The sequence below is a fragment of the Phascolarctos cinereus genome, unplaced genomic scaffold, assembly GCF_003287225.1.
Source record: "Phascolarctos cinereus isolate Bilbo 61053 unplaced genomic scaffold, phaCin_HiC Scaffold_4;HRSCAF=312, whole genome shotgun sequence".
NCBI lineage: Eukaryota > Metazoa > Chordata > Mammalia > Diprotodontia > Phascolarctidae > Phascolarctos > Phascolarctos cinereus.
The window spans coordinates 624531710-624545038 of record NW_027555847.1 but is presented as its reverse complement, the minus strand read 5'-3'; the positions used below and the strand labels follow the sequence as shown (position 1 = coordinate 624545038).

General features: G+C 40.7%; 1 protein-coding gene across 1 annotated transcript; it reads right to left on the bottom strand.

Moving 5' to 3' along the window:
* Window positions 1-3570: 3570 nt before the first annotated feature.
* Window positions 3571-10025, bottom strand: ZNF572 (zinc finger protein 572). Its single transcript, XM_020964976.2, has 3 exons — window positions 9876-10025; window positions 7230-7343; window positions 3571-6542 (listed from the first exon to the last, which is right to left on the bottom strand). The coding sequence occupies exons 2-3, from the start codon at window positions 7306-7308 to the stop codon at window positions 5080-5082; spliced, it is 1542 nt and encodes a 513-aa protein (XP_020820635.1). The 5' UTR covers window positions 7309-7343; window positions 9876-10025; the 3' UTR covers window positions 3571-5079.
* Between the last annotated feature and the right edge of the window lie 3304 nt (window positions 10026-13329).

The following is a 13329-nucleotide window of genomic DNA, read 5'->3' as shown; positions in this document are numbered from 1 at the left end:
GTGAGGTAGTGCCTCAGAGTTGTTTTAATTTGCATTTCTCTGATCAAGTACTTTAGACCATTTTTATATGACTATAGATACCTTTGATTTGTCAGAAAACTACATGTTCAGATCCTTTAACCATTTATCATTATTATATTAATTATGTTATTATTATCATATTAATTGGGGAATGACTTGCATTTTTATAAATTTGACTATATGTATTTGAGAAATGAGGCCTTTATCAAAGACACTTGTTGCAAAATTCGCCATCACCCACCCCCATTTTCTGCTTTCATTATAGTTTTGGTTGCATTGGTTTAGTTTATGCAAAAACTTTTTAGTTTTATGTAATCAAAATTATCTATTTTATATTTTGTAATGCTCTCTATATCTTCTTTGGTCCTAAATTATTTCTTTATCCATAAATCTGACAGATAAACTATTCTATGCCCCCTTAATTTGCTTATGGTATCACCCTTGATGTGCAAATTATATACCCATTTTGACCTTATCATGGTATATGGTGTGAGATATTGGTCTATACCTAGTTTCTGCCACAGTTCTCTACTTTTCCCAGCAGTTTTTGTCAAATAATGAGTTTTTGTTCCAAAAGCTTGGCTCTTTGGGTTCATCATATACTAGATTACTATGGTCATTTACTACAATGTAATTTGTACCTAATCTATTCCATTGATCCACCACTCTATTTCTTGGCCAGTACCAAATTGTTTTGATAATTGGGATCCAGTATGGCTAGACCACCTTCTTTTGAATTTATTTTCCACTGATTCCCTTGACATCCTTGATGAATTTTGTTACTATTTCTTCCAGCTCTATAAAATAAATTTTTGACAGTTTGATTGGTATGGCACTGAATAAATAAATTTAGGTAGAATTGTCTTTCTTATTATACTGGCTCAGCCTACCTATGAGCAATTTATATTTTTACAACTTTTTGTATTTCTTTTCCCATGCTATTGACTCTTTTTTCATGATTCTCTTGTATTACTCTCATTTTTTCCCCATTTTTTCTTCTATTTCTCTAATTTGCCTTTTAAAAAGCCTTTATAAGCACTTCCAGGAATTCCTTTTGGGCCTGAGACCAAACTAGATTTTTCTTTGAGGCTTCACATGTAGCAATTTTGACACTATTGTCCTCTTCTAAATTTATGCTTTGATCCTCCCTATCACTATAATAACTTTCTATAGTTAGACTCTTTTTTTTGTTTGTTTTTTGCTCATTTTTTCTGCCTTTTTATTTGTGTGTGTGATTTGGTGTTTTTATGTGAGAGTTAAGCTCTGGTCCTGCACTGTCCCAAGTGTTTTGTGCTAGGGCTGTGGGTCTCACTGCTGGCTTTCACTGGGCTTTAAGGCTTAGTTGCTTATGTTCTCTGGAGGATATGCTTCTCTTCTGGCTTGTGCTGGGAGGTGGGGCCTCCCTGTATATGGAGTTTAGCTGCTGGCCTGTTCCAAGGGTGGGGCCCTGCTGCTGGGTTGCTATGGAAACAAGGTCTCTCTGCTGAGAGGCCCCAGGGGTTGGGTCTCACTGTTGGCCAGTCCTGGGGTGGGATTTCGTTAGTGGTCAGCAGTGAGGTTAAGGCCTGTTTGGTGTTTGTGCTGGGTGTGGGGCCTTGCTGCATTACACAGACTGCTCACTTCTATATAGGACTGCTGGCTTGCCGGAGGATAGGGCCTCACTGGTGGATTGCCCCAGGCTTGAAGCCTTGCTGCAAGGCCCCTCCTATGAGGCTGGCTGTTGCTGCTGCTGCTCTTGGACCTTGTTCCCTTCTCAACCCAGTGAGAGACCTCTCCTGCCGGGCCAGTAAGCTGTTTCCCTGCTTCTAAATCAATTCTGAGGTGGTTTCCTAGTTGTTTGGAGGGGAATTTGGGAGGGCTTCAGAGGGTTCCTTCCTAACTCTGCCATCTTGGCACCAGAAGCCATGATGGGCTCTTAAAGCCATGTGTGTGCACATGTATGTGTGTATAGAATAATGGGCATGCCCTTGCACATGGTGGGCGGTGGTGTTAATTTACAACAGTGGGAAGCTACGAGCCTGCTTTACCTTGAAGCAATTGTCTGCCTTTAGATCAAACATCATCTCCCATGTTTATTAACCTGGGGTTACCATTAATTTTTCTCTCTCCCGCCCTTTCCTGCCTGATCATTTACCAGGTATGGATTTCATTTTTGTAACATCTCTTGCCTCTGTCCTCTATTCCTACTGCCACTCTTGAACAGGTCATTACACCTGCCTGGTATGGATAAACTTAAAAAATTTTATTTTAAAATGATACATCATTTTTTTACATTGCATTTAAATATCAACTCAGTCACTTGTTACCTATATGACCTTTACCTCTCTGGGCCTCAGTTGATCCATGATTGCTAAGGTCCTTTCCAGTTCTAAATCCATCAGCTAAGATCTTAGTTCAATTGTTTCACTGTTAGAGTTTAGACTAAGCATTTGTCTGCCCCAGGCAAATTTTTTTTTCATTGTAGAACCACCAGCCCTAAACCCCCACTAAAAAGTATGTCCCTTGGGTTTCTATCTTCTGAAAGCTTTGTGCCTTCACATAAACACATGCACCTTGATATATAATAAAATAGGTTTAGTAGAGAGCAGAATTATATATTGCCATCACAAAGAGCTGCTGTATTTTTGTACAAATAGGTCCTTGCCTCCTCCTCCCTTATCAAATCTCTTTGGGATACAGACCTAGTAGTATGCAGTGTTTTATAGACCTTTGCGCATACTTCCAAATTACTTTTCAGAATGGTTGGATCAGTTTACAACTCCATCAGCAAAGCATTAGTGTCCCAATTTTCCCACATCCTCTCCAACATTTATCATTTTCCTTCTCTGTCATATTAGCCAACCTGATAGGTGTAAGGTGGTAAAGAGAATCATCTTTATTTTCTAAGTAAGGCACGAACTCTGATATCTTTTGCTGAGATGGTTGGAAGAGAAGTGGAATTAGAAACTTAAGGAGAGAAGGAAAAGTTTGGGACGGCAGTGTGTGAAATGACATAGAAAATCAATTGGGGAGAAGTAAAAGAATTATCTCCTTCAGTGAGGACCCAGTTAAAATGAAAAAAAAAAAGCTTGTAATGGATCAATCAGCATAATTATATCACTTCTTCCAATATAAATTGGATTATAAAAGGTGAATGGTAGAAGTAAACCAGGGTTGGCATTTGGCAAAGCATGATCAGCAGTAGAACAAAGGAGAAATGGATTCAAGAGTAGAACAGAGTAATGCTGAACTGCTCAATTATAGGGTTAAATGGGAAGCAAGTTCATCCAAAACAGGGGTGATACCCTGGAAGGGCCTGAGGAGTGAAGAGAGCAGAGGTCGTCTAAAGTGGTACATAGGGAGAAGGTATGATAGCAGGTTATGATTAGATAAAGGAATTTTAGGATGCTTGATCATAAAAATGAGGACTTCTGGGTAATAGGTCTGAACAGCCCTATTACCCTAAAGCTAAGGTAGAAGGAAGGAGTAGATCATGGGAACTGAGAAAATTGTTCATTTCCACCAATACTTCCCCATCCCGTGCAGGGCAGCAAGTTTACCAAAAAGAAACATGTCTTAAATATCTTTATTTGACTGTTTTTTGCTATAGTTTTCATCATTTAACAATAAAAAAATCATAATACAGTCACTACCCAGTATCAACAGCATTGCAGTGAGAGGGGAGGATGCAACAATTCCAAGGCAACTCAGTTGTCCCCATGGGTCCATTGCATTTCAACACCACAAAAGGAATGGTTTCTTTGGGAATGCTACAGTTCAATTCCCTTCTGCCAAATTTTAAATTTTCACATCAATCCCTTTTAAATATATTGGGAAATCCTAAGAGATAAACTGGGGGCCCCTTACCTACATTTCTCTTTTACTCATTTGCAACAGATGGGCAAGGATTTAGGGAAGAGAGTACTTAATATACAAAGTCCCTATTTAGGACAAGGAAGAATATGGGAAAATATTAGGTTCTCTGCCTCTTCCCTAAGAAGGCCAAAAATAAAACACTATTAGGACCTGACACAAGTAGTACTTACTGCAATACTAATGGAATTCTGTCCATTTGACACTAAGTCATTGAGCTGGCTATGAGAACCTAGTTCCCAATTTCACTGAATCCCTACATAATAGGAAAACCAAGGCACACAGAGGGAAAAACTAGTTATTAATTACTTAGTTTACAAGAATAGAATTCAGTAGCCCTGGCTCCTAATCTTGCTTCTTTTATGGTAGGGATCCTAGGGCATAGTGACAAGGGGATCGCAATAGGTTATAGGTTAACGACCCCACTGACAAAAATACCCTGGAATATCTTGCTTCAAAATCCATTGTTCTCCAACACTCTCTTACACTGCTGCTCTAGACTGTCTGATCTCAAAGAGAACAAAACCCTTAGTTCTAGATTTCCTAAAGTCTTGTGACAAATCTTTACTGGTCAGATAAGATTTACCTAGTGCTCACTTAGGATTCACTTTGTGCCACACTCTACAAAAGTTAATTTTCAAGGAAGAAGCCTGCTTAAGTTTAAACTATTGTTTTTTGCCTCAGCACATTCCCCACAAAAAGCCAGGGCCACCACTCTATTCTTCAGCAGGATCATTTTATCTCCAAACTATCTGGGACAAATAGTTTTTCTGCACCTAAAAGAGCAAGAGAAAATTGCAAACTTAACAAAAGGTCTAGCTTCAAGATTTGAGGTTTATGTTTTCATTAAAATTTATTCTTAGGATTAATCTGAACTATTCCTGTCTTGTCTTAGATAAAAAAATTCTGTTTTCTTTCCATCCTCGGTGCTGTTTTTCAATGGGAAAATCCGTGACCTAGTTGGTTTGAGTCTTTGCATCTTCTAAGCAGAGTGGCCTTAGCTTTTTTTTTCCAGAGGTATTGAAGATAGTCAAATGAAGCCAAAGAAATTCAACAGTAAACTGATTTTACAAGACCTTAATTGTGATGAGTCAATAAAAGGAAAAGTTTACAACAAACTTCCTATCATGAGGAAACAGATTTGGGAATTGGAAATGAGTAGATGAAGTCCATATGCCCCCCACACCACCCCCATCCCAAGCTTTTCTACGTCCCTTCGTGAGTAAATTTTTTCTCAACTTCAGGGAACTGAAAGAGCTTTTCTCTTATGTGTTTTTTCTGATGCTGACTGAGGCTGGCACTACGACTGAAAGATTTCTCACAGTCAGTACATTTATAAGGTTTTTCTCCTATGTGGGTCCTTCGGTGCCTGATAAGGTTAAAGCTTTGACTGAAACTTTCCCCACAGTCAGGGCATTTATATGGTTTCTCTCCTGTATGAATTCTCTGGTGGATCACCAGTGTAGAGCTTTGACTGAAAGTTTTCCAGCACTCAGGACATCTATAGGGTTTTTCTCCTGTGTGTATTCTCTGGTGTCTAATAAGGTGTGAACTAAGGTTGAAACTTTTCCCACATTCACAACACTTATATGTTTTTCCTCCTGGCTGAGTTCTCTGGCATTCTACTGAGTTACAATTGTGATTCAACTTTACTCCAAATTCTGTACTCTCATAGGGCTTCTCTCTCATGTGTGTTTTCCCATGCGTAATAAGGTTTGAGTTGCGGCTAAAATTTTTCCCACATTCTGGGCATTTATATGGTTTTTCTCCTGTATGAATTCTCTGATGCTTTAAAAGGGTAGAGTTACAACTAAAGCTTTTCCCACACTCAAGACATTTGTAGGGTTTCTCACCAGTATGTGTGCGCTGATGGCGAATAAGGCTGGAACTCTGACTAAATCTTTTCCCACAGTCAAGACATTTATAGGGCTTTTCTCCTGTGTGAGTCCTTTGATGCTCAATTAGGACATAGCTGTGACTGAAGCATTTCCCACACACAAGGCATTCATAAGGTTTCTCTCCTGTATGAGATCTATGATGCTGAATAAGATGTGAGCTGCTACTGAAACTCTTCCCACATTCTGGACACTTATAGGGCTTCTCTCCTGTGTGTATTCTCTTATGGATAATAAGGTGTGAGGTATTGCTAAAGCTTTTCCCACATTCATTACATTGATAGGGCTTCTCTCCTGTGTGAGTTCTCTGATGCTGAATCAAATGGGAGCTGTTACTAAAGCATTTCTCACAGTCTGAACATTTGTAAGGCTTTTCTCCTGTGTGAGTCCTTAGATGAGTTTGAAGGTGAGAGCTGTTATTGAAGCTCTTCTGACATTCAAGACATTTATGGGATTTGTCTCTTTTGGGTAGTGTCTGAGGGACAGTAATGTCAATGTTTTTTCTGGAGCCCCATTTCCAGGAAATAGATTTACTCTGTTCTTTTCCCATAGGTTTCCCCCACTGAGTTTCTGTCTTGCAGTTATTCTCATGAGTATCTTTCCACTCAAGACTCCAGAACCTGACCCTTTTGTTCCTTCCTAATGGAATTTCTTTAGTATCCTCATGTTCAATGTTTGGGGGTACATCTTTCTCAGACCACTCTGATGGTATGTCCTTAGGTTCCTCATTCTTAGGGTATTTCTGGTCAAGAGTTTCCAAATTGTTCTTACTCTCTGAAAAAATAAATAGAAAATATAAAGAGAGTCTCTGTCATGGGAATAAAAACACAATAAACATCAATTAAGCACCTACTGAATGCAGAGCACTGTGCTCAGTGCCAGTGGGAGCCGGGAGGGAGTAGGGAGGCATTAGTAGTGAGGGAAGTTAGAAAAGGCTTTGTGTAGAAAATGGTGCTTGAGCTGATTCTTGAAGGAAATGTGAGCTATTACTGTTAATCTAGTAAATTACAACTGAAGAGATACCATGGCATAGTAGATAGGGCAGCTTTGGAGTCAGGAAAATCTGGGTCCAATTCCTGCCTCTGATATACACTAGCTATATGATAAAAGCAATGGGAAATCCACTCTTCAGTATTCCAGGGAACTAGGATTAAAAATTACAAGACTTGCTGACCTGCATGGGTAGGACATTCCCCACATTCCCCATCATAGGTCTGGACAAAAAAAAAATGCAACAACTCCTGCTGGTTCTGTTGGTGTAAAACCAGATTCATACATTGCCACAAAGCACAGAAGAGGGGCAATATCTATTAACAACAACAGGGCTCACTGTGAAGCCACAGCTATACCTACTATGAAAATAATAGTCATGCAAACTAGTTAACAGTTTAAGCAAAATTCAAAATGAAAAATCTCACAGAGGTTGTTCTGGGGACTGAGACCATCCTCTATGTCCCTCACCTGTATAAGAACTTCTCAAAATCTCTTTCTCCTTGGAGCCCTCAAGATTTGGTACCAACAACTCTTCCCCTTGCTCCATCAGGGAGATCACAACCAGCTGAGAGATCTGAAACCCTGTGAAAGGAGACAGGGAACATCTGCAGAAAATTATGCAAGTTTATCCCTGTACCTTCCCTTCCTCAAAACTGTTGTTTAACATTATCAATCACTTAAAATAGACTGTGTCCTACACTGAAATTATCAGAAATACTTTCTTTGCTCCCAGGAGACCACTCAAGAAAAGCTTAATCCTTCTAAAATGTTTAGATCCTAATAACTTGATTTTAAAAATTAATTTGCATTACACGGAATGTTCTAGATTTTCATATGTGGCACCTGGAATTAGGGACAAAGGAGGGCAGGGAAGAGATTTTTGTAGTTGTACTTTCTCTAGAAATAAAGAGGATTATAAATAGTTCTTTTAGAAATTGGAGTATTAGAGAACAACCAAATCTCAGAGTTCGAAGGGATTTCAGAGTTTATCTGGTACAATCTGTAGCTGAACAGGACTCTCTTCTTAAAGGTTTTCAACAAGTGATCATCCAGTCTCTTGCTTGAAGATCTCTAGGGATGAGGAATTGTCTACTTCCCTAAAGCAAGTTATCCTACTTATGAACTGCACAAATCATGGATGTTTTTCCATATATTAAAACTAAATTTACTTCTGTAGAAAAAGTTTCATCTCTATTTCAGATAAAAGTTTTTCAAAGAACTGAAAACTATGATGTCCTACTAAGTTTTCTGTTCAGTAAACATTCCCAGTTCCTAAAGAAAAATCTTCCTATTCCATGGTTTCCTGTCCCCTCACCAAAGTCATCACCCTATTCAGAATGCTCCAGCTTATCACTGGCCTTCCTAAAACATGGTACCTAGAACTAGACACAATACTACAGATACGTCTGTCTCAAGTGAAGTACAGTTGGATTACCTGTCCAGGTGACTATGTTTCTCTCATGCAGCCTAACATTGCATTTTAGCTTTTTTAGCTGCTATGTAGCACTCTTGCCATCTAATGATTTTGTGACCGATTTAACATTCCCACAGTTTTTTCACATGAACTTTTTTATTGTCTTTTTTTCCCACTTTGTACTTATTAAGATAATTTTTTTTAATCTGTGCAGGCCTTGACATTTATTTCTATGAAATTAAGTCTACTGTTTTGGATCAGAGCAAGTTTTCTCATTTCCCTTCTATGATCTAAATTATGTGTCACTATGGTCCACCAAAGTTCTACTTCAAAATCTCAACATGGCATGGAAGTGCCCCCAGATTCTCAAAGGCCATACCAACACAGCACATCTGGCAGGTTTTAGGATAGAAAGGATGTGAGAGTAAGCCAAAGGACCAATTGTACATTTATCTTCCAGAGAACCAACCTTCATTACTGAAGGGCTATGCAAGAGGTGATTTTTTCCCCCCCAGACACTGAAAGTCCTTAAACTCCTGAAACTGCCTGGAGTTCTGATCTGTGTCACTGGAAGAAATACCCAGATCTATGCAATTAGATATTCTTAAAGTATGCAAAGTCACCCTATTAAAATGGAAAAAAATTTAACTGCTATGTGAATTACATAGTTCTAGTAAAGTAGTATGCAACTAGAACAAATAATAATAGCAACAGTCTTACAGGGTAGGTAGGCACTGTTATTATTCCCATTTTACAAGTTTAGTGACTTGCCCAGGGTCACACAGCTGAAGCAGGATTCAAAGTCAAGTACAACATTCTATCCCACTATAGCACCTAGCTGCCCTAAGCCATCCCTTGATGAGCTGTTAAATGGAAAACTAAGAAGTACAACAGTTTATGCATTGGTTCATTTATTCAATAAACATTTATTCAGCACCTAGCCATGCAAGGTGGAAATATAGCCAATCAAAACTTAAGCTTTCTAGAGCTTAGTTTCCTCATCAGCAAAATTAGGGGTTTGGTCTAGAACGTCCTTTTATAGTTTATATAAAGTTATAGCTTGTTGGGTTGTGCTGGCCAGAGTTGGAAATGGCCTTCGAGATTATTTAGAACTCATTCTTTTGAGCTCTAAACTGTTATGATTCTGGATCTAAATCTGACAGGGTTTCTACCGTCAAGAACACAGGATTGTATATTCAGTTTAGCAAGGCACTCTAAAGGCCCTTTAGGCCACACCCTCCACCTACAACCAAGGGCTCAGTTTCCTAGCTGCAGGTGATCGGTGTGGGCGCTCCGCGTACGTGTGGACGCACGCGGACAAGCTGTACCCCGTACTAAGGGAACTGCCCGCGGGGCCCTAAGCCTGGTTTCCTTGGCTGCGCTGCTGCGGAGGAGGGTGTGGCGGCATCATACACAGGTCCGGATGATCTCCGCTGGCCCCTGAAAAGCACCATGTCCTAAAATCGGCTTAAACCGCTCCGGGCGTAAGAAAGTTGCCAAGCGAGGCCCTTCCACGTGCCCTGGGGTCCCGGCTGGCTCGTGGCCGTTCCACACTCCAGCCAGCACCGGTCAGCGCGGCTGGCCACCTGACTCTACGCCTGTCCTCGGTGCCGCCCCGGGAAGTCTCACCGAGGCGGGCGCCGGCCCTTCCCTGGGGGCCATCTCCCGCAGCCATCCCTTCCCCTGATCCGGACACTCACTGCTCTGAGGGCAGCGCCCTGCCTCTGTGGTGCCCCACCAGGTGCGCGGACATCGCGGGGGCAATGGGGCAGAGAGGAAGGAGCGAGCCCGTTACCCTCAAGCAAGTCCAAAGCCGAGGTACGGAGCTGGGAAAGACGAGTACGAGGAACCGGAAGTGACGGTAGGCCCCGCCCCCTGCGAGAATTTGACGGAGCCTCTCTAGGAGGCCGGGATGATTCACGTCTCGTTAGTTTTCACTGATCTGCACCTGTGCTATCCCTGGTGCTTTCTGTCTCTGTCTTCTCTCTCTGTTCTCTGCGGAGTCTGAGCTGTGCGGTCATAGCTGATTACTAAACAATTATCAGAGCATCAGCATCCGTGTGTCCAATGCCGAAGCAGACCAAACCCCTTATGTGCAGATGGGGAAACTGAGGCCCAGGGATGCTAATCGACTTGCCCTGGGTCACAAGAACAAGTATCAGTCTCATCAATAAATACTAGCTGATGTTCATGAAGGAACAGGGCTGTGGTTTCAGGCAGCAGTGAATAAGCATTTATTAAGTGCTTCCTAAGTGGCTCAGTGGATAGAGGGCTGAGCCTGGAGTCAGGAAGACCTGGGTTCATATCCAGTCTCAGACCTTCACTAGCTGTGTGACCCTGGGCAAGTCATTTAACCCTGTTTGCCTCAGTTTCCTCATCTGTAAAATGAGCTGGAGAAGGAAATGGCAAACCGCTCCAGTATCTTTGCCAAGAAAACCCCAAAAAGGGGTGACAGAGAATCTGACATAACTGAATAAGAAAAAAAGTGCCAGCCACTGTTCTAGGGACTTTGTCGCCATAAAAGTGGGGACATAAAATTTTCATTTGTGGGGACACAAAAAAGGTAAAAACATGTCCGTGCTCTCCAGGAGCCCACACTCAAATAGAGAAAACTGTTTCAGATAATTACCCATAAGACTCATAGAGGGTTAAAGGATGGTCACCTCAGAGGGCGCACTGGGAAAAGGAGCCCAGCAGAAAGGGGCATTGGAGCTGAGTGGCACAGAGCCTCTTGTGCAAAGAACAGTAAGGAGGCCAGTGTCACCAGATTTTGGAGCATGTAGAGAGAAGTCAAGCTTAAAAAAATGCCATGGGGAGAAGGAGCCAGGTTAGGAAGGGCTTTTCTTGCCCAGCAGAGGATTTTCTATTTGATCCTAGAGGTAACAGGAAGGTAACATGCGCAGACCTGCCAGTTAGGATAATCAGTTAGGATAAAACAGAGAGTTAAAATTCAAAAAATAGACTGGGGAAATGAGCAAACAACAGGAAAAAAAACCCAACAACTCTGACTATTGAAGTTACTATGGGGATGAGGAAGATCAGAATACACACTCGGAAGAATATAAAGTCAAAGCTCCTACATCCAAAGACTCCAAGGCAAATATGAATTGGTCTCAGGCTGTGGAAGAGCTCAAAAAGGATTTTGAAAATCAAGTAAGAGAGGTAGAGGAAAAAATGAGAAGAGAAATGAGAGTGATGCAAGAAAATCATGAAAAAAGAGTCAACAGCTTGGTAAAGGAGACACAAGAAAATATGGAAGAAAATAACACCTTAAAAAACAGACTAGTCCAAATAATGAAAGAGGTACAAAAAGCAAATAAGGAGAAGAATGCCTTAAAAAGCAGAATAGGCCAACTGGAAAAAGAGGCACAAAAATTTACTGAAGAAAAAACTCTTTAAAAAGTAGAATTGGCCAAATGGAAAAGGAGGTACAAAAGCTCACTAAAAAAAAGAATTCCTTAAAAATTGGAATTGAGCAAATGGAAGCTAATGACTTTATGAGAAATCAAGAAATCATAAAGTAAAACCTAAAGAATGAAAAAAAATAGAAGACAACATGAAATATCTCACTGGAAAAACAACTGACCTGGAAAATAAATCCAGGAGAGATAATTTTTAAATTATTGGATTACCTGAAAGCCATGATCAAAACAAGAGCTTAGACATCATCTTCCAAGAAATTATCAGAGCAGCTAGGTAGAGCAGTGGATAGAGCACTGGCCCTGAAGTCAGGAGGACCTGAGTTCAAGTCCGGCCTCAGACCAAACACTTGACACTTACTAGCTGTGGGACCCTATGCAAGTCACTTAACCCCAATTGCCTAAAAAAACCAAACAAACTAACAAACACAAAAGAAATTATCAAGGGAAACTGCCCAGATATTCTAGAACCAGAGGGTAAAATAGATATTGAAAGAATCCACCAATCACCTCCTGAAAGAGATCCCAAAATGAAAACTCCCAGGAATATTATAGCCAAATTCCAGAGCTCCCAGGTCAAGGAGAAAATACTGCAAGTAGACAGAAAGAAACAATTCAAGTATAGTGGAGCCATAGTCAGGGTAACACAAAATTTAGCAGCTTTTACATTAAAGGATCAGAGGACTTGGAATATGATATTACAGAGGGCAAAGGAGCTAGGATTACAACTAAGAATCACATACCCAGCAAAACTGAGTATAATCATTCCAGGGAAAAATGGATATTCAATGAAATAGAGGACGTTGGGGGCAGGTAGGTGGTGCAGTGGATAGAGCACTGGCCCTGAAGTCAGGAAGACCTGAGTTCAAATCTGGCCTCAGACCAAGCACTTGACACTTACTAGCTGTGTGACCCTGGGCAAGTTACTTAGCCCCAATTGCGAAAGAAAGAAAGAAAGAAAGAAAGAAAGAAAGAAAGAAAGAAAGAAAGAAAGAAAGAAAGAAAGAAAGAAAGAGAGGATTTTCAAGCATTCTTGATGAAAAGACCAGAGCTGAATGTGACTTTCAAATATAGGACTCAAGAGAAGCATAAAAAGGTAAACAGGAAAGGGAAATCATAAGAGACTTCAGGTTAAACTGTTAATATTCCTACATGGGAAGATGATACTTGTAACTCATAAGAATTTTCTCATTATTAGGACAGTTAGAAGGAGTATATATAGATAGAGGGCAGAGATGTGAGTTGAATATGAAGGGATGATATCTAAAAAAATAAAATTAAGGGGTGAGAGAGGAATGTACTGGAAAAAAGGGAAAGGGAGATGTTCAGGGCCGATCTTAAGAGTCTGATAAGGATTTAAGATCCAAGGCAGAGTTTGACCTCTGCTCAGGCTTTTACCCAAAAGGGCTCGCTGATTAAGTGGTACGGCTCCCCAGTTCCTTCCTGATTAAGAGGTCTCTGAGACATTCCTTCTCTCTCTTTGAACCTTAGATTTACATATTCACTTCTCTGTGCAGGTGGTGCCAAGGTGCCTGGGAAAACCTTGGAATCTACAGCCCAATCTAGGAACCCTGATAAGGAGGAAATTCATGATTGTCACATCCTCAGCAGATGTTCTGGGGAGTATCTGACGGGAAGGACTCTTTGAAGTTAGGCTAGATCTTCCGTATATATTTTGTGCCCTCAGATGAATAAACTGAGTCAGTAATTCTACTCCGCCTGGCCCATGTCATAA

What these genes read in the sequence shown, in the direction of transcription:
- ZNF572 (XM_020964976.2), bottom strand. Translation starts at nt 7,308, where the DNA reads ATGGAGCAAGGGGAAGAGTTGTTGGTACCAAATCTTGAGGGCTCCAAG. An exon ending in TTTGAGAAGTTCTTATACAG is followed by an intron (nt 6,543 to 7,229) that starts GTGAGGGACATA and finishes TTATTTTTTCAG; the next exon opens with AGAGTAAGAACAATTTGGAA.